Source organism: Notolabrus celidotus, chromosome 20 (assembly GCF_009762535.1).
Source record: "Notolabrus celidotus isolate fNotCel1 chromosome 20, fNotCel1.pri, whole genome shotgun sequence".
NCBI classification, from domain to species: Eukaryota; Metazoa; Chordata; class Actinopteri; order Labriformes; family Labridae; genus Notolabrus; species Notolabrus celidotus.
This window is the reverse complement of record NC_048291.1, coordinates 17,561,066-17,587,621: the sequence shown is the minus strand read 5'-3', so window position 1 is coordinate 17,587,621 and position 26,556 is coordinate 17,561,066. Positions and strand designations below refer to the sequence as shown.

At 38.9% G+C, this 26,556-nt stretch overlaps 1 protein-coding gene across 1 annotated transcript; it reads right to left on the bottom strand.

The window, feature by feature from the left end:
* Nucleotides 1–1,974: 1,974 nt before the first annotated feature.
* Nucleotides 1,975–20,995, bottom strand: wipi1 (WD repeat domain, phosphoinositide interacting 1). The gene is made up of 13 exons (XM_034710545.1): nucleotides 20,356–20,995; nucleotides 15,715–15,797; nucleotides 13,200–13,366; nucleotides 10,668–10,764; nucleotides 8,862–8,959; nucleotides 8,592–8,684; nucleotides 7,573–7,643; nucleotides 7,091–7,198; nucleotides 6,678–6,842; nucleotides 6,368–6,475; nucleotides 5,814–5,959; nucleotides 5,227–5,327; nucleotides 1,975–3,524 (listed from the first exon to the last, which is right to left on the bottom strand). Exons 1-13 carry the CDS (start codon nucleotides 20,766–20,768, stop codon nucleotides 3,474–3,476), a joined length of 1,701 nt encoding a protein of 566 aa, XP_034566436.1. The 5' UTR covers nucleotides 20,769–20,995; the 3' UTR covers nucleotides 1,975–3,473.
* Between the last annotated feature and the right edge of the window lie 5,561 nt (nucleotides 20,996–26,556).

The window sequence follows — 26,556 nt, the reverse complement described above, 5'->3', positions numbered from 1 at the left end:
ATGTTACTACGATTTAGTGGCACACAGTTGTCTTTTCACAACATCTTGTGTAAATGTCTCCAGAAAATCTAGGTTGTGGTTGCTTGTAGTGAAATTTCAAACCAGAAATAACAATATGTGAGTCATTGAAGTGTACTGATCGACTTTCGAGTGCTTCAAGTACTGGTGGAAGGATAAAATGCCTTCATAGTTGCTTCATACAAGGCCAGTAGCTGAACAGTAATAATAGCCTCTCAGTGGCCCCACTGTAACACTGCTTTGTGTACTGGTTAAAAACAAAAACACCCGATGCCAAACAAGTTCTGCTTCTATTTAACATTTAACATCATTAGCTAACCTTGAACAAAAGCAAATGTCAATAATTAACCCCCTTTCTATCTAGCATTATCACTTGAAACAATAACAAAGAAAATTCCTAAATTGATTATAAACTAGTTTCTTTTAGATCAAGCAATAAGGTAGTATTAGATATGAATTGGTTGAATGCTAACATAAGCTGTTGTCCAACCCTAGCTAATGGCTATCAAGTATGTTGTTAAGCCACCAAAAAGAGTCACCAGATGTCCCTCTGGTTTATATTCTCTCTTTTATAAACAGCATTAGAACATCCCACCTCCCAAGTATGGCCCAAATAGGAAAATACACATTGTGTGAATGTGGTGCATGATTTACCATACATCCACTGCAGTCATTTAGTTAGGGCATTACTGCTGAGTAGACTGCCGTCCTAGCTGGAATTTCTTAACTGTAAAATACATTTGAAATATTTTTTTACACCATGTTTTTCTTTTCTTTTTACAAATGCAGCTTTTTCAGAAACTTCTACTCATCTCAAGGCAGTGTAAGAAGTGGCCAGGGATGGCCCAACCCTGAAATCTGATTGGACTCCATCAACTTGGTGTTTATTAAAAAAAACAACTTTGTAATTCCATGTATTTGGTGTTAAATCTTAGTAACCTGTCTTTTAAGATGTAACACGTTTAATTTACTGCAAGTTCTACACTAGCTTGCTTTTTTTTTTCTTGCTTTATTTTTTTTTTTTAACATATGCAAGTCATTGCTGAAAAGCTGAATGTCACATTGTTTCTTTTATATTTTTGTATTTATCTTTGAAACTTAAATCAATCAAAATAAATGGGGCAGCCATAATGGAGGTATATTTTCATGAAGGATCCAAATTTACTATATCAGCTACAAGCAATATGAGTCGTCTTCCATAAATGAAAATCTGTATTTTTCCCCTGCAGGCAACATTTTTCTTTGTTCAAGGCATGCATCATGCAAGTCACTTGCCGTTAATGTGACATTGCACTTACACACATGGGAGGTAGTTCAGAACCAAACTTATTTTTTAACAGTATTTTGAAGCTAGCTCCATATGTAGTACTTCATAATAGCTTATAATACTACCATTTAATGACCACTGTGGACTGATAGCTTAATGCTATGCATCATTTTGAACATGCCATTATCTCTTACGGCTGTAAAGTTATGGAAAGTCTAACCCCTGACCTCATTTATGTGACCATAACCATGCTACGCTTCCAGCATGCAGGCCTGTTTGTCTCTCTCTGAGTCTGGTTCTGCTTGAGGTTTCTGCCTGTTAAAAGGAAGTTTTTCCTTGCCGCTGTAACTAGCTAAATACCACGAGGTGCAATGCTAATGGTGGATTAAGATGACATAAGATCATGTCCTGTCAGTGTGAGGGGACTGGATCTTATTCAGTCTTGATGTTGGGTCTTTGTTAATAATTTAACGAAGTATGGTCTAGACCTGCTTTGTTTGTAAAAACATCTTGAGATAACATTTGTTGTGATTTGGCGCTATAAAAATAAAGATTGATTGATTGATTGAAATAACATTATTAATTGACAACCCTTTTAACATAAATCCTGGTTATGTGTTAGCAAAAAGTAAAGGGGGAAAAGTATAAAATAAAATGACAGGGGAAAAAAACATGAACAAGTCAAAATCTTTGCTTTGCATAGGTTCATTCTTACCTCACAGTGTGAGTTTATTTCTTTCACTTGTTTTGGTCTTGTTCTATTAGCAAAATATTGAACTACATATGATAATAGGCACAAACAAACATACAGTACATACACACCTTCTGAAATGTATCCATGAGATATACACAGAACCATGTACATGACAATGTAGTAAAATACAATACAGAGTAAAACTGAAAACATTTGATTTTTTTTTTTTATCATATGTAAACTAAAATAAAATGGATGAGAAAAATATGATGTTGCTATGACAATGCAACGTGATATAAAATGTATCAAGTAATAAAGCTATAAATTAGGGGTGCAACGATACACAAAATCCACGGTTCGGTTCCGTTTCGATACGCTTCAGTCACAGTTCGATACGTTTTCGGTACAGAAAAAGTACAGAAATTTCTATTACTTTTCTTTTTACTTGTAGTTTTTTTTAAATTACCTACATTTGTTTCAGCTCAAAAGCAGTTTTTAGATTAAATTAAATGTATCAGGGGCAGCTATACCTGACACATGTTCTGCTGTACATGTGGGGGGGGGGTTGCGTGTGTGTGTGTGTGTGTGTGTGTGTGTCTGTCTCTGTCTGTCTGTCTGTCTGTCTGCCTGTCTGCGTGCGCATCTGCCGTGCGCGATAGAGAGCAGAGGAGAATTGTGAACGTGCGACCATGTAGAGACAGAAATAACATCCCATCATATAAATAAGATAAATAACATAAGGATATTTAGTCTGTTAAATAAAAGAACAAGGTTTAGACCTGATCTATGAGAGAGGGAACCTTAAATCACTTCTGCTTTGACTCCCAAGGGGGGTCGGGACCCGGCGGGTCGACGCTGTTGTATAAAACAAACGTGACCAGCTTGGACTGAATCAATGTGGGAGGAGCGCACAGTTCAGTGGACCTGCACTGGACAATGCAGCCCGGAGGAGTCGAGCGCAGATCCACTGAACTTTCAGCACAGAGCGCCTCGTCAGAAGTTGATAAAATGAATATAAAATTGCGTATCGTTCGGCGTACCGAACTGTGACCACTGTATCGAACGGTTCGATACAGATGTTGCACCCCTACTATAAATATTATGGGTATGTTTCTGCTCCAGCATGCACCTCATCCTTTTATAAGAACACCACATAAAGATCAACTCCCTGATTTCTTTCAGCAGCCACATGTACAGTACTGAAGTCTCTAAACAGTTCACAGTTGATGTTTTTAAACTCAACAGAAGTATTAGAAGAAATTCAGAGGTACTACTGGTGCAGCAACAAAATCCGATTATTTAACAGTAGGACAAGTGTGTTCTCTCTGAAAGTAAGTTCAGTATTTCATACTTCAGCTCAAAATATTAATCCATATTATTTTCTTTCAAAATACATAAATAACTTTGCACTTCAAGAGACTTTTTTTTTTCTTGTCACTGTTTGTCATTTGCCAGCAAGTGTCTGTTTGTTTGTCCTTCTGTCCCTTTACCCAATCACGAGCTCCGTGCCTGGCCACCTCCAGTCCCATCGCGGCACCAATTAATCTACCAAAACACATGAACAGAACCGTCAGTTTTGTCAAAATAATTTGCACATGAAGCTCACGTCAACGTTTCTGTTATAAAGCTAAAAGGAAATACAGATACAGGCATTCAAAGCAACAGTCATTCAAGACATTTTCTGTAAAATGGGTCTAGTTTTGCAGACATTAAGCCATCCCATGTCTAACAGTTCTATATATGTATTTTTTGTTAATAATGTAAATGATGAATTGCTCATTTAAAGGTTTTTTTGTCCTACTATTGGTTGATTGAAATTACTAATAATTCAAAGTTGGAAATTTAAAAAAAGAGGCATGGGCTACTTTCACCTTCTTTTGATAGATTCTGCATTTCCTTTACACTTTATCAAATTAGCTTAACACATACAAAACATTTCCTTTTAGTTCAAGGCACTATAATCCTAATCCAGACATTGCCACAGTTTTAACTCATTTAAATAGCAATATAGCTACGTAGCTATGTGGCTTTGTTGGCATTAAAGTTGGGGTTGGTAGTCTCGGAAAACTAGCAAGAATTTGAATGTAGCATTTCGTCATGACTCCGAGTGAAACTTCAAAGGACACACAGCGACTTGTGACGTTATGCTGTAGGGCGGAGCTTATTACAGTGGCTTTACAGGCTCTGGCTGCACAATGGCGGTGCCAACGGGAAGAGGCGGAGCAACGCTGTCCATTTTTATTTACAGTCTATGTATGATACTTATACATTTTCTGTAGGACTTACTGAATGTCATTAATTCTTCTGCTTGTCAGAGCCCCTGTGGTGAGAGCTTTTTAGACTCTGATCCGGACTACAGTCCTGAGCAAAGTAACCTCATCGGGTCAGAGGGAACAGGCCCGAGGTCGAGCGAGAGGGGCAGTGAGTAGAGTCAGGGGAAGCAGAGACAGGAGACGGGGACTCGGAGTTCACGCCGGGGAAATGAATGCGCAGGAGGTGGGCAGAACGGCAGGATGGAATTTGAATGGTTTAAAATTTTGGCACCCAAAAAACGGTGATTGGTTGGTGTTTTCCCAGGTTTACTCCGGCTGTACATAGCAGCTTTTCTTCACTCTTTTTTAAGAACACATCATGTATTGATTGCCATCAGGACATAAAGATCATTTTAACCAGTATAACAAAAAGTGTATCTAAATCTGATTACCAACCCCCACTTTAATCTACAGTAACATAACAACAAGAAAACTGGTTAAAAAGTACCAACATTTCCCTATAGTTTTAGGCAATATAATCCTTACCCAGACATTTCCACAGTTTTAACTCATTTAAATATCAATGTAGCTACGTCACTACTTAGCAATTTAGCTATGTTGGCATTCATCTGCAGTCATGCCAACATCCCCTTATTTAACAGATTAGTGGCAAACAATAAGTGTGACCAAAACACCAAACATTATAGCCTTATGAGGGAATTTAGCCTGCTAACTGAGTGCTCTTTTGGACAGCTTTATTTTTAGCTAGGTGCATCTAGCTTCTAGTTTATTAGTCTTAAGACTTTGCAGGTGATTTGATTGGAAAACTGCTGTGCTGTGAGGGAAGTACGCTAGTCTTAAATGAACTAGACTTAAAAGTCAGTTAGCTTCCAATCTCAGTCTTCCTTTTTGCATGAATGCTTTGTCATGCCTGCAATTACACCTGCCATAGTAGAGCTAGCTATAGCTGAGAATTAGCATTTCTGGATGCTCACAGGGGGAAACTCGTTCTCGTCATCCAGACACACAGGTCCAGCAGCAAACTCGTGTTCTGGAATGACTTCTCCTTTCTTTGCTCCACCATCTTCAGAGTAGCCTAGATAGAGAGGTGAAGAAAACAGATAGAAATGAGAGACAAACCTTATATGGATCATGTAATTGATATGATTGTTCAACAGGTCCCCCATCCTAGATTTAACAACAGAAAAGCGCAAGTACTATTCAAACTTGTGTGTATAGATGGTGAGACAAAAGTTAATTATGGACTTCTGTGGCAAATTTCAAGATCTCTCTCAAGGATCAACAAGATTTGGGTCTTAAAACATGTAGTGGACAATGAAGACTTCAATTAACTCCCTAAAGAGATAACTGCGACTGTCTGTGTTTTGTAAAAAGGAAAAAATCTCCTAAGAGAAAGTCATCACAATCATAAAAAAAGTCATAAAGAAAGTCAGTACTAAAAGGTTGTTAAGCTTCTCTTTTGATTGGGAAGCTCATTCAGTGGCTCAGTTGTACAGAAAGCCCCTCACCCTTGAAGTTGAACTTGTTACAGACAGATATACACTTGTTGGCTAACACCAACCTGTGAGGGTAGCAGTGACAGGACCAGACGCTGGCAAGGCAGCGGTGGCAGCATAAGATGGACAGGCCTGTGTTTGCGCTGTGACCTCTGACCCTTCTGTCTCTGTTCCTTCATTGTGGTCATCATCTTCATCATCACCAAAAAGGCTAATAAAGAGGACGAGAAAAATAACCCATGTGTGAAAGCACTTAACTTGCCAGGAAAGTTATTTCTCAGTCTCTAGAGGACTGGCACTTGAATATTTGTAATCCTCAAATGCACCACACTATTTCAGCTGCCACTGATGAGTGTCAGATGAAGATGCTTGTTTTAGTGTCTTCCGTCTGATCCGAAGAGTATGCAACAGCTATTTGATTCAATAGCTCATCATGGCAAATTAATTCCAACAAGTTCTAACATGTCATTTACATCTTATATCATATCAACAAAGCAAGCCCAGCCACAGTTAAACATAACACATTTGGTGGTCAAACAGCCCTTCTTTCTTTCATTCTTTCTTGCTTTCTTTCTTTCTCTTCATTCACCCCACTCCTGATAATAAGTTGTAACCTCACCTATGTTTATGGGCCAACATGCACTCGCCTCCATCCAGTGGATCCACGTTGTAGATGAACAGCTGACCGTCAGCTGTTGCTACCAGCAGCCGCAGAAGCTTCTGGATACTAAAACATCACATTGAGTATCCATTTAGCCTATATTGAAACACTCAGTCATTTACAAACAACTGTGGAGTGTTTTACTGATAAAACCTGCTTCTCCTTCAAACAATACGGTCAGTTCAGTCAAGGTCAAGACTTAAAAAGAACACTAACAATGCAATATACAGGTGCACCCCCTGCTTTTAAGACCTTAAAAAAAGCTCACATAGCCAGGGTGCAAACGTTGTTCTGGCAGGATGTTAGGAGGTGAACAGTGGCGAAGGCCCGGTCCTGGCTCATCATGCCAGAAACCTGAGCAGGGAAGTAGCTACTGGCTGCAGAGAACATTTTCCCAACATAAGATGTCCAGGTGGCAGCCTCGTCCCCTTCACTGCAGACAGGAGCATACAATGTACATCGGAAGAAGTTAGTTACGTATATTTTAGGTGCAAAACTAACAAAGACAAAAGGCAAGTTGTGCTAAATGCACAAGTGTGTGTGAGTGTGTGAGTGTGTGAGTGTGTGTGTGTGTGTGTGTGTGTGTGTGTGTGTGTGTGTGTGTGTGTGTGTGTATGTGTGTGTGTGTGTGTGTGTGTGTGTGTGCGTGCGTGCGTGCGTGCATGCGTGCGTGTGCCTTACCTGGGTCCAAGTTGCTCCAGTTTAAAGATATGTACTGTTTCTGTGTTGCTTGATGCACAGAGGAACTGGCCATCGGGGCTGAAGGATAAAGAGCGTATATTGACATACCTACAGAGGGAGAAAGGGAGACAGAAAGACAATCAGACACACACACCTCCACTTCCCCCTTGAAGAATCATCAATACATTCAAATTGATGTTTTACTTTCAACAGGTTATTGAACAATCTGACTTCATCATTCTATTAAGCTCATGAGTATCTCAGCCAATGCTGATTGCGCGCCTACATAACTATAAATCAAATCAGCATTGAGAAGCTCTCAGGCATATGTGCATATGCATTCTGCGGTTTAGGTCACATTCAATGATTTATATATTAATCATATATTATAAAAGGTATTAATATCTTAGCTCGGCTCCTCAATTTGAATCTTTTTGTCTTTTATGGTAAGCAGATTGTAAAGAATGTGTTAGACCTTTCACCTCTTCATGCCTCGACGGAACTCAAACAGACGCTGGCCCTCAGGAATGGAAAACACTCGGATTACAGTGCCCTGAAAGAGGAAGTCAATTGCTTGCAATGGTTTATAGAAATTACATGTTTTCTCAAATATTTTTCCCTTCAAAATAAAATAAATAAATACACTTTAAAGAAAAAAAATTATACATATTTAGAACCCTGCGGAAGCCCTAAAAAGACATGATAAAATACAATTTATTTTTCTGTTTTCTCAAGATAACAAGTTAATTTTGTCGTTATCTCAAGAAAACAAAGCTTTTTATCTTGAGATCTCAGCTTATTTTTTTCCTGTGTTAATTAAATAATTTCTCTCATTTTATCACAAGAACAAAGCTTGTTTTTTGTGTCTTTGATCTTCAACCTATAAGATAAATGTATTTTTATCCTTTACTGAGGCAGTATTTTCCAAACAATGTTGGTGAAAAATAATAATATTTATAATAATAATGATAATTAAAGAAACAGATAACCGGCCTTTCCTACTACCTGAAGTTACTTGGTTACCATATGTATAAATTTGTTCCTTTTATACAGAAGCCATAAAATAACATGTTTAAATACATTTTATTTTCTCAGTTTTGTAGTCTTATTTTTCTCGTTATCCTGAGAAAACAGAGAAAATAAAATGCAATTAATCATGTCCTTTTAGGGCTTCCGTAGAGCCCTTGTATCAGCTCTCGGGACTTGAACCCTCCATTGTCTGACAACACAAAACAATTGAGAGAAGGGATGATGCAAATAGCAGTAAATCAGTAAATGGCATTGTCATCGTCCCAATTTCCAGATTTTGACTTCAAGATATTGAAGATTGAAATTTGGGAATATTATGGCCTCTGGTGGCAAAACAAATCTTAAAGTGAAATCTACAATAAAATAAGAATTCCAACAATGGGCAACTTAAATATGTAAAGAAAATTTCACAGAAACTAAACAATGACTTTTAACTTCCTTGCCATGACTCAAAGTGAAAGGTCTTTCTCACCCTCTCTGAGGCACTGGCAAGTTTGGTGGCTGAGGCATTGAAGGTGAGAGCTGCAAGAGGAGTATCATGAGCTGGGATCATTGTTGCTGTGTTCTGAAACCACAAGGAACACACAACAGACAGAAGGAAAATGTGTTATTTCACACATATGTATTTCACATGGATGTTCAGTGAGTGTTTAGGATAAGTGCATGAGCAGAAAATACCTTTTGTGTTACGTAGTTTATCAAGGCATATTACTTTTGTGGCTAAGAATGATGAGTGCCTTACCAAATGGTTAGCATCATACACAATGATCTCCCCAATAGTTGCACTGCCGGGGTACGCCAGGTATGAACTGGAATGATTGGTAGAAAGAGCACAGAGACCTGCAGGAGGAGGGAATGGAGAAGCAAGTCAACTCCTACTTGAATAGTTGTCTAGGTATAATCAGTGCATGTTGGCTGCCTTGCTGAAATTGTAAGGGCCATAAAAAATTATACTTTAATGTATCTGACTTTACATTTAATCTACATTAAGCTAAGAAAACATGTTGAAAAAAGAGACAGGCAACTGAATTCAATGTGAATAAAGGTTCCCACTGTGTGTATGAGCAAACAAAGTGTGTCTATAGTACAGTAGTTGGTTTTCAAAACCCTTTTTTCTCACCCAAGCATTTTGTGTTCATCATTTGTAATTCCTAAGGAGTTTTCCTTGGTCTCCCTGAGAGAAGCTGCTCAGCCACGGTGGTTTAGTTTACCTTGCCACGGTTTTGTCTTGGTTGTTTCTTGCTCATTATTATTGTCTTCTTTTCCCTTTCCCTTTTCATCGCTTGCATTATTAGTGGTTATTTCTTGGGATAACTTTCAGAACACCCTCCTCTCCCAGTCCGCAATTGTGTCCCACTCCCCTGCATTCAGACACTTTTTCCTGCATCCTGACACCTGTGGTATATTCTATAAATACCACCAAACTGGGCTTATATTTTTAGCACTACCACCACTTGCATCCAGCTGCAGGATCCACCTAGGGAGTTCAAAATGTTATCTCATCCCCCTGCAAATTTCTGCATTTAAAAATACATTTCTGAGGAGTGATGAGGTCCGAGACTAAAGCCAAATACAAAGATTATACTAAATATAAATATTATAAGATAAGATCATTTATTTTCATTGTACCAAAAACATACAGTGGCATTTAGAGTTATCTGACTGAAATTGATTTTGTCACTCTGACCATACAAAGTATTTGAAGTGTTTGGATGTTGTGATCTATGTGCTGCTAGCAATTACCATTTAGCAAACCTACGGCTATATGACGCATGTTGATAATGAACTAGAATGATTACTTGAAAAGTACTTTAAATCACCCTAGAAACTGTGTCTGTCTGTCTTGAACACACTTGCTTTTCCAGTCTCTTCACGTTAGGCTAGGTTAGGCTCAATTCCGATTTTTTGCTCAGATCCAAATTTTTGTTTGCCTGTTCACATTACCTTCTATAATGTGACCTGTATCCGATTCCAGTGTGAACTGTTTGTGGTTCCGAACTGCCCCGCATTCGCAAAAGAACAGTAACAATGACCTCACATGCAGCTGTTTCACAAACATAAACATGGAGGAAGTCAGCATTTCGCCTTTGTTACAAAGTTTTTGTGCCGTGGGAGTCAGAGAATGAATGACCAGGTGTGGAGGAGGTCAAGTATAAAGAAAAAGAGAGCCAAATTGCTTGTTTCGGCTTTTTGCGGAGCTGTAGCCGCAAATACGATTGAAAAGAATATTCATTATTTATATTTATAAGGTCCAAGACCTCGCTGTCTCTCAATTGACTTGCTCCATCATTGCTATCCTCCATTTTTGCAAGGCTACCACCACACAGAATTGTGACGTGTGTTGCTATAAAGTGATGTGAAAGTATCGAATGTGCATCAAATTCTTGTATCTGATTCAGGACCACATATGGAAGTGGCCTAAATCAGATTTGTGTCGGATTTGAGTGTCCACATTGCCTCCAAAAAACCTGACCTGGTCACTTGACCCCCAAAAAATCGGATTTGGGCCACTTTTGCCTGCAGTGTGAACATAGCCTTAGAGTCTTACCTGAGAGGTTAGATGGAGTGTTGAGCAGAGTTTTGAGCAGCTTCATGTCTTTGATGTTGTGGATGTAAATGGATTCTTCAAGGCACACCACAAGCCGCTGAAAGACACAGCAGACCTCAGGTTTCAACACTACAAAACAGTGACCTCAGCAATAGAAACAAAGAGCAATCAACTTTAATGAAAACAAGACTGAAATTATTATGTATGAACCGAGTGCTGCATTTAAGGCCACAATATTGGACCTGGGCTCCCTGCAACCTTACTTAAAACCCTCAGTAACCAATCTTGGTGTCATAATGGATGGTGATTTTAAATTACATAAACAGATAAATTCTGTTGCCCGATGTTGTTTTTACCATTTAAGGCTTTTATCAAAGATTAAATTGGTTTTATCTTTTAATGATTTTGAGAGAGTGATACATGCTTTTATTTCGACTCGACTGGACTACTGTAATGCACTTTATGTAGGCGTTAAAGGTGACATATCATGCAAAATTGACTTTTTAATGGTTCTCTACCTGAAATATGTGTCCCTGGCATGTCTACAAACCCCCCGAGAATGAAAAAAAATCCATTCTGCCCCTGTTTTGATTTCTCCACCTTTCTGTAAATGTGTGTGAAACGAGCCGTTTCAGACTTCCGTGTTTTTGTTACGTAACAACAATATCCGGTCTGTCACGGAGTCAGAGCTCATAGCTTGTTCAGCCCATAGACTGTATAAAATAATATTGAATCCCCCCTCCGTTTTTCATTACCTGCACACATGTGTGGTAACAAGGAGCTTAGGAGGGAGGCATGCTAGTTATAGGCTGTCTTAATAAACTCAAAGGTCGGTTTTACTCCCCACGTCTGCAGATTTGAAGATCTAGTGGATGATTTTTATTTACCATGGATAAGTGCTAGCGCTAGTTACAATAGCTACATAGCTACATGTCGTAGCTGTAGCTGTGTACCAAGACACACGTCTACATACTGACAAATTAAACAACAAGAAACACTAAATCTGTGACCAATCCTTCAGAAAGGTCCCGCTGCCTTTCTGGCAGAGGTCGGTTTTACTCCCCACGTCTGCAGATTTGAAGATCTAGTGGATGATTTTTATTTGTCATGGATAAGTGCTAGCGCTAATTAGCATAGCCACATAGCTACATCTTCATAGCTGTAGCTGTAGCTGTCAGGATCAGATTCTGGATCAGATTCAGAGGGTTGAAGTAACGTGATCTCTGAGCAGCCGTGTATATTCAGCCAAACATTAGATAAACGTGCTGGACAGCCGAGGCACATCCACTTCCTGAGGGGGCGTGGTCAGAGAGAAAACAGAGTGTTCTGAAGAGGACTGAAGAAGAGGGCATTTCAGGCATGCCAAAATCGGATTTCAAAGTGTTTTTTTTGAGCATAAACTTTAAAGACATGTTTTGGGGACCTCTTAGACCAATATATATTGATGAAAAAAGCGTGATATGTCACCTTTAACGAGGCCTCCCTGTCACGGCTACAGCTAGTTCAAAATGCTGCTGCTCGGCTTTTAACTGGCACCCATAAGCGAGAGCACATAACACCCATCCTTGCCTCCCTCCACTGGCTCCCTGTTCATTTTAGGATTCATTTTAAGATTTGATTGTTTGTTTTTAAATCGTTAAATGGAGTAGCTCCACAGTACATCACCGACCTCCTGCAAAGCTACACTCCTGCAAGGTCTTTGAGGTCTACATCCCCAAATGGTGGAACGAACTGCCCCCCCATGTTGGATTGTCCCCAACAATGCCGACTTTTAAATCCAACCTTAAAACGTATTTTTATTCCTTGGCTTTTAACCCAGCATGAGAGTTGTGTGGTCTCTTTCTCTGTCTGTTCTTTTATTTTACAGTGTTTTATTCTATTTATTTTTGTATTATTTATTTTCTAAAGTGTTTTATTTGTTTTATCATGAATCTTTTATTTTATTCTATTTCATTTTCTGACAGCATTTTATGTTTTGTGTGTTTTAACTTATTTTACCTCACTGTGCAGCACTCTGCTAAACTTTTTTTGTTTGTTTTTTTGATTGTTTTTAAATGTGCTATATAAATAATGGTTTGGATTGGAAGTCATGTCGCTTATTATTAACTTAGTATTGCATGACAGGGCCTTCTTGTCCCTTTTATCAGATAGAAAACAACAGGCAAATGCCCAAATGCTAGTGTGAGATTGGTTGCAAAACCAAAAGGATAAGGAACCCAGAAAAAAAACTTTTGTAAGCACCCATAATTTTTTCTTTCTTCTTTTGCTGTATTATGATGCTAACAAACTAGGACAATGTAACTCATGCCGCTGACCTCCAGCTCTGAGATTTAATTGGAGTTTATCATGGAATACATCAATTTTCAGGCAGTTGCTGACATTACTTTTCTGTCTTGCCTTCATCAGGGTGCACAAGTAAGTTTCTCAATAAGAGCCACAAGCTGATACAAAGGAAAGGCTTAATTTTTAAAAACAATTACATGGATTCAGGCTAATATCTAAGGGTTGCGATTGTGAAATGTTATAGCTTACCTGTCTGTTCAGCTTGACAGCCAGGATCTTGTTGGGGTAACAGTAGTTGCAGATCTCTGTTCCCTTTTTGAAGTGGTAGATGTTCATGCAATGTGGCATAGTGGTGCACACCACAACCACCAGACTGCTGGAGAACAGACGCTCCACAATGTAAACATCTGGAGTCTCTGCAAGGTAAAGGTAGTGAGCAGACAGAAAGGCAGATAATAAGATGCCACTTCATCAGACTATTACTTACATCCTATTAGACTATTACTATACATCCATCAGACTATAACTTACAGACACTAAACATCCACAAACCTTCCCTCAAGAGAACAAAGCCAGTCTAACATTTGCTGCACAGTTTCATTACATGGAAACAGTCATATATAATTCTATTTACATTATCTTACACTGACATATTTTGTAATGTTCGGAAACTTTGAGATCCCCTTTGGAACATCCATAGAGTTTGACCAAATCTTGGAAAACAACATGATTTCTATCAAATTTCTAAGATATAAGGTAAGGCAGGCACAGAGAGTCTTCCCAGCAGGTCAAACTGATGTCAGCAGCAGCAGAAATGAGCTTGGCTCTGCAGACTCCAGCCTGTGGAAACTGTGAAAACAGCAGGCTTGGCCTGTCTGAGAATCCAGCCAAGAAAAGCCTCAAATGACCGAGTGAGCACTTGGATGCGGAAAGGCTGACTACTTGGAGGTTTCTTCGGGAGATAAACACTGCTTCTGTTTACCTACATAGAGAATTCCCTTTCATAATGTGATGAGGTCATACTCCGATTTAACAGATACTAGCTAACTATGTCTGGCTTCCCCCCCAAATGCAAACCGGTTGCTGTAGTTGAGATCAAAACATCTCTAGGCTGAAAATTGTGGTTTCTCTCTATGAAGCAGACTCCAGTCAACCTCGCACCATTGATTAAATGAAAATTTCACGAGATACATTTGTGTGTGTGTGTGTGTGTGTGTGTGTGTGTGTGTGTGTGTGTGTGTGTGTGTGTGTGTGTGTGTGTGTGTGTGTGTGTGTTGGTGATTTATGGATAAAAAATGACTCTGAAGCAGTTACAGTAATTGCCTACCTAAGAGAACCATAGAGGCCATGAAAGGACATACTGTACAAATGGTCATCTAAATCTACAAAGGTTACTGTTCTAGATTATTTTACTGTTAGCAACCAGGTAACAGTTCAGATTTAGTCATTTTGCTGACTGCTAAAACATCTACAGCACTGTAAGCTCAAAAGTTGTAACCAGCATATTGCAATGTTAGCTATGCTAACCTCAAGCTCCAAAGAAATAGAAACATAACATTGTACCTTTTGTTAATTTAACCTCAGAATATGACTACCAAGCAGCTTGTGATAACAAGTTTAAAGCTGGACCAAGACAGGAGGCTGCCTATGGATCCATCCCAAAAAAGCAAGACTGTATGATACATTGCATCTACTACTTTAAATCATCTGATTATCCCTTAACTTTCATTTGGCATCCTCATGGGGAGCACAGTCATGTATTGCCTTAAATCTTGAAACAATTGTTATAGGGATTGTATTTTTTTTTTTAGATATTTATCATGACCTGCCAGGGGCCCCAACAGAGCAAGGGGCACTTTTTTGAGTTACAGCTGTCATAAGAAAAGTAAAATAAACTGAATAAATTAACATAATTCTTATTTTGAAAATAATCTGAGGCCTTTCTCATCTATACTATATGGGCAAAACGGTTTAGTCGCTGCCGTAGACATCCCGCCTGTGGATGTTCCAGACTCCAGCTGCTACAGACATGCCGGACTCCAGCAGCACAAGCTACTACTACTTATTCTATCCACCTCATCACTATCATCGTTCTCTCTGTCTCTGTCTCTGTCTCTGTCTCTGTCTCTCTCTCTCTCTCTCTCTCTCTCTCTCTATCTATCTTTCAATCTATCTATCTATCTATCTATCTATCTATCTATCTATCTATCTATCTATCTATCTATCTATCTATCTATCTATCTATCTATCTATCTATCTATCTATCTATCTATCTATCTATCTATCTCCTCTATCCCTCTTTCCAACCCCAACTTGGTCGAAGCAGGTGGCTGTCTAGCATGAGTCTGGCTCTGCTTGAGGTTTCTGCTTGTTAAAAGGAAGTTTTTCCTTGCCCCTGAAACTAGCTAAATACTGCGAGGTGCAATGCTCATGATTGAGATAAGATAAGATGAAATAAGACTGAGTCCTGTCAGTAAGAGGGGACTGGATCGTATCCTGTCTTGATGTTGGGACTTTGTTAATAATTTAACATAAAGTATGGTCTAGACCTGCTCTGTTTGTAAAAGCGTCATGAGATAATGTTTGTTATGATTTGGCGCTATCCAAATAAAGATTGATTAATTAATTAAAGGACTGAGTGACATGACTGAGCTATTGACAGTATGTTTTGAAAGTGCTTATGCTGAAATGTCATTCCCAACTTCATGTGGATAGAAGTTTGGCCACACTAATGGAAGATGCAAAGTAGGAATTTCATACTGACCACTCTCATGGATGATGTCCAGTTTTTCCACCATGGTCAGAGAAAACAGCTTATAGCCTTTTTTTGTTCCCAAAGCCAGAGACCTGTAATAGACCAACACATGACATCGACATGCACCATCAGTTAAAACAATGACAACTTTAATATTTTATCATTTTTTTCTCAGTATTATAGTAAAAACAATCTCATCAGGGAAGGGATAAATTAATACGCAGTTTCATCTGACTGGACATAAAGAGGAAATGTGAAAGGATGAATTGAAATTTACTGAGTTGCATTTACTTTCACACCATCACCCTGTCATCTCTGTTCTTTTCCATGGGGTGCCCTCTAGTGGTGAAACTTGTCACTTATAAACAACAACTCTTCAGCCTTATTTAGCCCTTTCTATCTGTTTTCAAATATGTGGGAGTTTCTTCAGTTGACATGGAAATGCAGTATTCTAAATGGCAACAAGTGGCCTAAAGTCTCTGTCTTGAGATAAAAGGTAACAAACAGCAATCAAGAAAAAATATTTTAAAAAGTAATAAAAAAAATCAAATATTCAACTTTCATTAAAATGTGTTTTTGAGATATTGGTTATTTACTTGAAAAATATTGTATCTATTTATTTATATAGTTTATTTGATAGGGACGATGCAGATTACAACTTCGGCCTGTTACAAACAGCTGTAGTAACTGATGCTTTGCATATAGAAAGTATGGCTATTGCTAGTTTCCAACTCCTGTCCCTACTTAGGCTTTAAGTAATAAAGGAAGATAGAAATATATCAAGATTACAAAGAATAACATGCATACAATAACAATTATGGAAAAAATAAAAGAAGACCAGATGGTTAATATTTACATCAAGGTTACATAAAATTACAACAAACTTTTATAGATCATTATAGAAGAGTTAAAAATGCTCACATCTCTGATTTTGCTTTAGCCACTTGTTAACTCTAAAAGTCCTTATATCTTGTGTTGGCTTTATTTCCGTTGGTAGTGTGTTCCACATTTGAGAACGTTTTACAGAAGTTGTTGGTTTTTGTTTCGGTCACTCTGCATCACGTCTCTATTATCAAGACTGATTTCAATCAAAAAGATAAGGTACATAACACATACAAAATATGAATCCTTGGCATAGCCGTCAGGACAGATTGATCATAGTGTTAAGTGGATGACAGATTAAAATAACTTGTAGCCACATAGATGAAAGTGGGCCAGTCAACATTGGCAGCTATGTCGAATCATGTCCGTGAAGGTCCCCATCATCCAGGTCGTGGTAACTAAGTCGACATATTCAAAGCTTGATCCGAAAGGGCAACTGGACATTAAGAATTTCTACCAAGTCCTGTTGCCCTTTCGGATCAAGCTTTGAATATGTCGAATTAGTTTTAGCTCAGTAACACAGGCCCTTCTTACCAGCTCTTTTTGTTTTCACAGAAAGAGCTGGTAAAAGGGGTCTATTTTTCCTTGTATAATATGAGACCAGTGTTTGTACTTTTAATTTCAATCAATCGATCGTTCGATCAATCAATCAATCAATCAATCAATCAATCAATCAATCAATCAATCAATCAATCAATCAATCAATCATTTTTTGTACAGCGCTAAATCACAACAAACGTTATCTCAAGACGTTTTTACAAACAGAGCAGGTCTAGACTGTATTCTATGTTAAATTATTGACAAAGACCCAACATCAAGACAGGATAAGATCCAGTCCCCTCTTACTGACAGGACTCGATCTTATCTCATCTTAATCCACCATGAACATTGCACCGCGCAGTATTTAGCTAGTTCCAGGGGCAAGGAAAAACTTCCTTTTAACAGGCAGAAACCTTGAGCAGAACCGGACTCATGTTAGACAGCCACCTGCTTCGACCGAGTTGGGGTTGGAAATAGGGATAGAGGAGAGAAATTGATCAAAATCCCCTTTTAACAGAGTATTTCTGGCACAGCTTTCTGTATCCTGAGCTAAAAATGTTGTTCCTTTTGTAAATATTTCTTTTTGTGAGGAAGGTAGTTGTTTCCTGACATGATATGTTACACGATGTAACATGATGCTTTTCTGTCTGGTGATAACTGTTGATATTGATAAACTAATGATAAATGTAGCATCTCTTGTCCTTGTCCAGTAGGGGGAATTGAGAAGAATATATTAGAACTCGTAAAAGGATCAAGAAACAAAAGAGTACATTTTCTGTCGATGATTTACGTAGTGATTTATGATTTAAAATCATAGAAAAACAATCTACTACTAATCAAAACAAGGGTCAGGGTCAGCTCTCTTAAGTCATTATGTACAGAAAACTTGTTTGAGACATCAGGTCATTTTAACACCAGTCATTTTCATAACAGCTACACATTCCTGTCCTGTCTCATCCTGTTTCTGAGCAGGAGGGGACCTGCACAACAGAGAAAAATAAAGCTTATGTCACTGCCTGTGTAGAATAAACATAAGGGTGAAGCTTTCTCTCTGACACTCTTACATTTTCTGTACAATAATCAAGCTGAATACTACTTTGGAGGTAGAATAAGTGGAGAGTCTAAAGAAGAAACAATGAATCTAAATGTGCTGTCTTCTGCTGTATAAAAACTATAACAACCACATGGACTGGAGTGAGTAAGAGGGCAACTTAGCACAAACCATGGATCTGAAAGAAAGGGCTGTTTGAAACCCTTTCTTTCACAATATCATGCTCTTATCTTTGGATTACTCAGCACTTTAATGTATGAGTGAGTAGGTCTGTTTGAAATCCTTCGCAGCTTACTCAGCATAAAGCAACTTGTGTGTTCAGGTCAAACACCCATATACCAATAGTACTGGATATCCTAGACCTAGATTCTGGCATTAAAACAGTGAGGTGTTTTATCCAGTGATAAATCCAGCTATGCAAAACACATAATGTGTGTACATTCTGAGGAAGGTGTCTTTTGCTGAGGGCCAACCTTTAAAATCACCAAATCCCCCATGTGCTCAAGGGGCTTTGAGAAGATTTTCTAAAGACTTTCAGGGAATCCAGACTTAACCAGTATTGTCAGTATTGTAAATAGTGTCCTTCATTATTGTAATACAGACTCGATTCCATACATTATCCTTCCCTCACATTTGAGAAAGACTCAAAAGTCTAAAAGAATGAGTACTGCCACGTTGTTTTCATCTAAAATCAGCCTGAGAATCAGAGAAAAGTCTGGTTCTGCTTGCAGTTTCTGCCTGACAGACTCCAAAGGCAACAGCTACTACTCCTACTACAATTATTACTATCTGTCTCATCACTATCATCGCACTCACTCTGTCTTATTCCCCGCTCTATCCCTCTTTCCAACCCCAACTCGGTCGAGGCAGTTGGCTGTCTAACATGAGTCTGGTTCTGCTCAAGGATTCCTGCCTTTTAAAAGGAAGTTTTTCCTGGCCCCTGGAACTAGCTTAATACTGCAAGGTGCAATGCTCATGGTGGATTAAGATGAGATAAGATTGAGTCCTGACAGTAAGAGGGGACTGGATCGTATTCTGTCTTGATGTTGGGTCTTTATTAATAATTTAACATAGAGTATGGTCTAGATCTGCGATGTTTGTAAAAGTGTCTTGAGATAATGTTTGTTATGATTTGGCGCTATACAATTAAGGATTGATTGATTGATTGATTGATTGATTGATACTTTTAGAAGCTTTTAAAGAGCCATATGGGACATTATAAACAACCACAACTTTTGTGTTTTTATTTAGCAATCAAAACGAGAGTCAGAGCTAATCAGTAATGGACAAGACCAGGAGAAAATTAATAGGCAGCAATATTTATACAAAATGTTACAGTAATGGCAACAGTCTTGTAAGATAAGATAAGATAGGTCCAATCTTTATTGATCCCCCATTGAGGGGAACTCCCATTTTTTACAACAGCTCCACGAAGAGACAAGGGTAGTCAGATGCATGCTCTGAATTATGCTGATAGGTAAGAGGATGGTATTATTTGGTATAACTGTAGCTACTCAGTTAACAAACTGAATATCTTGTTTGTTATGTTACATGTCAGGCTGGTTATAGCCTGTATGTGTATGCGTATGTGCATCTACTGTTTAACTTCAAATGTTAATATGCTGCATTAATTACATTGGTGTACATTGGTGTAGAAAAAAAACTGTTATATTTTCCACCATTGGAACATTTATTGGTGCTTGCTCATCTACATCTGCTACATCATCCTTTCTTGCTCCATGTATGCTTGATTGATTTCATAATAATATTTGCAGATGGCTTTTTAGTGTCTGCATGACCATGTCCTGAATACACAAACCAACTGAGAAACAACATGATGCAATCTTTGCCAAGATGTCATTCAGATCGGAACTGTCTAAAGGCGTCAGGCGAGATTCTTCCTGACTGCAACCAAGTTTTTTAAAGACACTTAAGTTACATTTTTTGAGCTTGCAATCAAAGATTTTTTATTGTAGTATTGCTCCCTTACAGATTATGTTTAATTGAACACAGACACAAACGTGACGACAAAGGAGCACCCCTTCAGTTTCATGAATGTTAGGTAGGGTTGAAGTGTTTTTGAGTGTAACCGTTCCGTTCAAAAAGGCTGAATGCATCTGTCAAGTTTGGAGACCTTGTGTGAAGGATTCATCTGCATTTCGTGTTTGTTTTCTTACGTTGAGTCCTGGTTGAAAGAGACACAGCCAAACCGGAGCCCCAATCCGTCTGGTCCGTCAGTCCCGCCCGCACCCTCTCCGGTCTCCATCCCGATTCCCAGCGACCTCCTGTCCTCCATCCGCCCTGGATTGGAGGCCTGGGATCGGCTGCACCTCCTCGCTCGATGTCGGCGGAAGACGGCTCCAATTTGGGAGAAATATGGACCGTTTGAGATGTATGGGTGAAATAAGCGCTCCACACGAAGCCGGCAGGTCGGTCTGCTTGTAATGTATGTATGTTCAGTCTTAGATCGGTTATTGTGGCGGTCGATTTCCAAGATCCCAGAGCGCAAAAAGGGGAAAAGAAGCAAAACAAGAACAGCTGACAGTGTGACGTCATGTTTCCGCTTCTTGTGATTGGTTGCATGGAACATGCAGACACTACTCACAGACGTATGAGAGTGTGCAAAAGGAGTGCAGATTGCACCCTAAAATACCAATGTTAGATGTACAAGTTTTTTTTTAAAAATAGCGAGACACGTGAAAATAATCTGCAAATATTTATAATGCATCTGGACAGCCTGACAAAAGGTGCAGGTGGTTCTCGCTGTAGTGGACGGACGGTGATCTTGTCCAGCTCCTCCTCTAGGGTTTAGCTCCTCCTTCTTGTTCTTCTTCAGATAATACTGCTTTTACGGCAATCACCACTAATGCCACGCCACCCATTGGCTGTCAAATTAAAACAAGAGTCTACACACTGGGAAAAAAATTGTATTGACATTTAGGCCATTTGTGAGTTAACCTTAGTTATATGAAATAAATTAAAGAAACATTGTTTCAGCTAGGGGATCTTTCTTTTTATGGACTCTATTTTCATGGGATAGACAAAAAGGCAATATATATACTATATTAAATTACTATATACTTCTTTGTACAGATTGTATTTTGTACTTAGAATTTTTATATTTAGGTTTCTATATTTATTGTCGTTACTGTCTTGTTGTTAAGTGTTCAAATCACCACGTCAAATTCCTTGCATGTGAGCTCACTTGGCAACTAAGCTTTCTTGATTCTTGATTCTTGAAATATTGTCTATGTGGTGTTCAGTTATCTCGGTCTGTTTGTATCTTGCCACTGGGTCCAACATTTTACAGTACTTCGTTGTTGACTTACAGGAAGTGATATGGAGGCTCCACCAGCAGATTTGTTGATAGATGTTGATATCAAACAAAAATGGGACTCAGTGACTTCCAAAAGAATTTGCAGTGGCTTATTAATGAATAGGTGTCTTTTTACGCAACCTAGGACTTATGAGCCATGCATCTTTTGGGTAATTTTAGCACTGTGGGAAGGTGCTGATGGAAAAGGATATCTCCATATAGCTTGACAGCAGATGGAAGTGTGAAGTGCTCTAAAAATCTCCTAGGTGGCTGAGTAGACTTTTTGACCCAACCAGCAGATGACATGGCATCCCAAATCATCATGGACTGCAGAAACTTCACACTGGACTTCAAACACTGTGGATTCTGAGCCCCTCCACTCTTCCTCTCTAGGACCTTGATTTTCAGATAGTCATCCCTGTTGCTTGGGCACCTTTTCCTACCACTCTTTTCCCTTCTAGTCAACTTTCCATCAAAATGCGTGAATACTGGGGCGCCGTTTGTACATTTTAGATTTAACATTTAACATTTATATTTAACATTTAACATCTAGATTAAACATTTAACATCTAACATTTATATTTATTTTTAACATTTATATTTAACATTTAAAATGTATATTTATATTTAACATTTCGATTAACATTTAACATTTTGATTTATATTTAGCATTGGATTCAACAGTGACTGTAACTTAAATATATTTTTGAAAACAATATTAAATGGGAAGAAGATTACCAATATTGCTCTAAATGTGATGAAAAAATAGATTTTTTTAAAATTTAGACTATGTTTTTATGATGTTTTGGAGCTAAATGTTGAGAATTGTTGCTATGTGCACAACTTTACAAACGGTGCCCCATAGAAGACAGCCCTCTGTGAACAGCCAGCCCTTTCAGCAATCAGCTCTGTGGCTTTACCTCCTTGTGAAGGGAGTCGATGATAATTGTCCTTTGTCAAAGTGAGCAGTCTTTCCCAAGATCATTGTTTTGTGAACTGAACTAGACAGAGATACTTAGTATACAGTGGGTACGGAAAGTATTCAGACCCTTTCACTTTTTCTATATTTTGTTATGTTACAGCCTTATTCCAGAATGGATTAAATTATTTTTTCCCCTCATCAATCTACACACAATACCCCATAATGACAAAGTGAAAAATGTTTTGTAGAAATTTTTGCAAATGAATTAAAAATAAAACACTCAAATATTGCATGTACATAAGTATTTACACCCTTTGCTTTGAAACTCAAAATTAAGCTCAGATGCATCCTGTTTCCTCTGACCATCCTTGAAATGTTTCTACAACTTGATTGGAGTCCACCTGTGGTAAATTCAATTGATTGGACATGATTTGGAAAGGCACACACCTGTCTGTATAAGATCTCACAGTTGACAGTGCATGTCAGAGCACAAACCAAGCCATGAAGTCAAAGGAATTGTCTGTAGACCTCCGAAATAGGATTGTATCAAGACACAGATCTGGGGAAGGGTACAGAAAAAAATCTGCTGTAGTGAAGGTCCCAAAGAGCACAGTGGTGTCCATCATACGTAAATGAAAGAAGTTGAAATCACCAGGACTCTCCCTAGTGCTGGCCACCCGGCCAAAATGAACGATTGGGGGAGAAGGGCCTTGTTCAGGGAGGTGACCAAGAACCCAACGGTCACTCTGACAGAGCTCCAGCGTTCCTCTGTGGAGATGGGAGAACCTCCCAGAATGTCAACCATCTCTGCAGCACTCAACAGATCAGACCCTTATGGTAGAGTGGCCAGACTGAAGCCACTCCTTAGCACAAAGCACATGAAAGTTTGCCAGTAGGCACCTAAAGGACTCTCAGACCGTGAGAAACATCATTCTCTGGTTTGATGAAACCAAGATTGAACTCTTTGGCCTGAATGTCTGGAGGAAACCAGGCACCGCTCATCATCTGGCCAATACCATCCCTACAGTGAAGCATGGTGGTGGCAGCATCATGCTGTAAGGATGTTTTTCAGCAGCAGGAACTGGGAGACGAGTCAGGATCAAGGGAAAGATGAACGCAGCAAAGTTCAGAGAGATTCTTGAGGAAAACCTGCTCCAGAGCGCTTTGGACCTCAGACTGCAGCAAAGGTTCCCATTCCAACAGGACACCGATCCTAAGCACACAGCCAAGATAACAAAGGAGGGGCTTCAGGACAAGTCTCTGAATGTCCTCGAGTGGCCCAGCCAGAGCCAAGACCTGAACCTGATTGAACATCTCTTGAAAGACCTGAAAATAGCTGTGCACCGACGCTCCTCATCCAACTTCATCGAGCTTGAGAGGATGTGCAAAGAAGAATGGGAGAAACTCCTCAAATCCAGTTGTGCTAAGCTTGTAGCATCATACCTGAGAAGACTGGAGGCTCTAACCCTTTCCAAAGGTGCTTCAACAGAGTATTGAGTAAAGGGTCTGAATACTTATGTACATAGGATATTTGAGTGTTTTATTTTTAATTAATTTGCAAACATTTCAACAAAACATTTTTCACTTTGTCATTATGGAGTATTGTGTGTAGAATGTTGAGGGAAAAAAATATTTAATCCATTTTGGAATAAGGCTGTAGAATAACAAAATGTAATAAAAGCGAAGGGGTCTGAATACTTTCCGTACCCACTGTATATAATGTTTGTATAGTAATCGATGGAGCCCCTTCGGTGACATTTGAGGGGGAAAAAATGGCCACAAAGTAGTTAGTCGTGGAAAAAACACCAGACAGCAATGATGTGATAACACAACAGATTCTCCTACAATTGGATTAAATTGTTCCAAATAAGTCCCTAAAAAAATTATAACTCATATTAGACGCTATCTCTCCACAAACAGTTCCTACCCAAAGACTTCATGTATGATAAAATAATCAGTCTGGTCCTAGAGAGGTAGGATTTACAACACCCAGCTGGTATTTGGTATGGATTAAGCTGCTAGCAATTCAGATGTAGTTAGCAATGCTGGTGAAGCCAACTATGAAAGTTAACTAGCTCATGTAAATCTGTTCGAACTGAACTTTGTGGTAGCTAATTTTCTGTGTGATCTTGCACAACACTGACAACAGGTCGCTCTCACTACAGCTTAAAGGCTTACTAAGACCCTGGATGGGAAGGATTAGTCCAACCAACATTGAATTGTTCATTGTTGAACGAGAGGCTGCCTCTTAGCTCAAAGCTTGTATACTAGCTCCAGTTCCTCTCAGCTAGATCAGTTTGTAGATAATACTACAGGTTCTCTGCAGGTTACCCTAGACCTAATCGCTCCTCTTAAACAGAAGACTATTAGACGACAGAGGCTAGCTCCGTGGTATAATGCTCAAACCCGTGAACTAAAACAAAACTCTAGAAAACTAGAAAGATTATGGCGCTCCAATAAAACAACTGAAACCTGCTCACTTTGGAAGGATAGTCTTAATAAATATAGGAAGGCCCTGCAGCATGCTCGAGCTGCCTATTACTCCTCTCTAATAGAAGAGAATAAAAACAACCCTAGGTTCCTCTTCAGCAGTGTAGCCAGGCTGACAGACAGTCATAGCTCCACTGAGCCATGTATTCCTTTAGCCCTCAGCAGCGATGACTTTATGAGCTTCTTTAATGATAAAATCTTAAAGATTAGAGATCAAATTAGTAACCTCTTACCTTTAACTAGTGTAGGACCTTTTACCAACAGCGGGATCATTGAAACGGCGTTAAAGCCAGATGTATACCTAGACTGTTTTTCACCCATTGACCTTCCTGAACTGGTTTCAACAGTTTCTTCAGCTAAACCATCGACCTGTCTTTTAGACCCAATCCCAACTAAGCTGCTAAAAGAAGTAATTCCACTAGTTAGCAGTTCTTTACTATGTATGATTAATAGGTCTTTACTGACAGGCTATGTACCTCAATCATTTAAAGTAGCTGTAAGTAAACCTCTCCTTAAAAAGCCCACTCTTGATTCAGGCTCCTTATCGAACTATAGACCGATATCTAACCTCCCCTTTATCTCTAAAATCCTGGAGAAAGTGGTGTCAGTTCAGCTCTGGGACTTTCTTAAGAGCAACAGTTTGTTTGAGGACTTTCAGTCGGGGTTTAGAGCCCACCATAGCACAGAGACTGCACTGTTAAAAGTAACCAATGATCTACTAATGGCCTCAGACAGTGGTCTTCTTTCTGTACTTGTTTTATTAGATCTTAGCGCTGCATTCGATACGATTGACCATCAAATCCTGTTACAGAGATTAGAGCAACTAATTGGCATTACAGGAACTGCTTTAGCTTGGTTTAAATCGTACCTAACAGATCTCAATTTGTTCACGTTAATGAAAAGTCTTCAGTGCAGACCAGGGTTAGTCAGGGAGTTCCACAAGGATCAGTGCTAGGACCAATTCTTTTCACCTTATATATACTTCCTCTAGGTAACATCATGAGGAAGCACTCTATTAATTTTCATTGTTATGCTGATGACACTCAGCTCTATCAGTGAAGCCAGAATAAACCAATCAGTTATCTAAATTAGTAGCTTGTCTAAAAGACATAAAGACCTGGATGACCAGAAATTTCTTACTGCTAAACTCAGGAAAAACTGAAGTGATGGTTATTGGCCCCAAACACCTCAGAGAGACTTTTTCTAATTATATAAGTACCTTAGACGGCATTAGTCTGGCATCCAGCACCTCGGCTAGGAATCTAGGAGTCCTATTTGATCAAGATTTATCCTTCAACTCCCAAATTCAGCAAATCTCAAGGTCAGCCTATTTTCACTTGCGCAATATTTCTAAAATTAGACACTTCCTATCTCAGGGCGACGCAGAAAAACTAGTCCATGCATTTGTTACCTCCAGGTTAGATTACTGTAACTCCCTCTTATCAGGCTGCCCCAATAAGTCTCTAAAGATTCTTCAGCTAGTTCAAAACGCTGTAGCTCGAGTATTGACTAAAACTAGGAAGAGGGAGCACATTTCTCCAGTGCTAGCTTCTCTACACTGGCTCCCAATAAAATGTAGAATAGAATTTAAAATCTTTCTTTTAACCTACAAAGCCCTTAAAAATCAGGCACCCTTGTATCTTAAAGAGC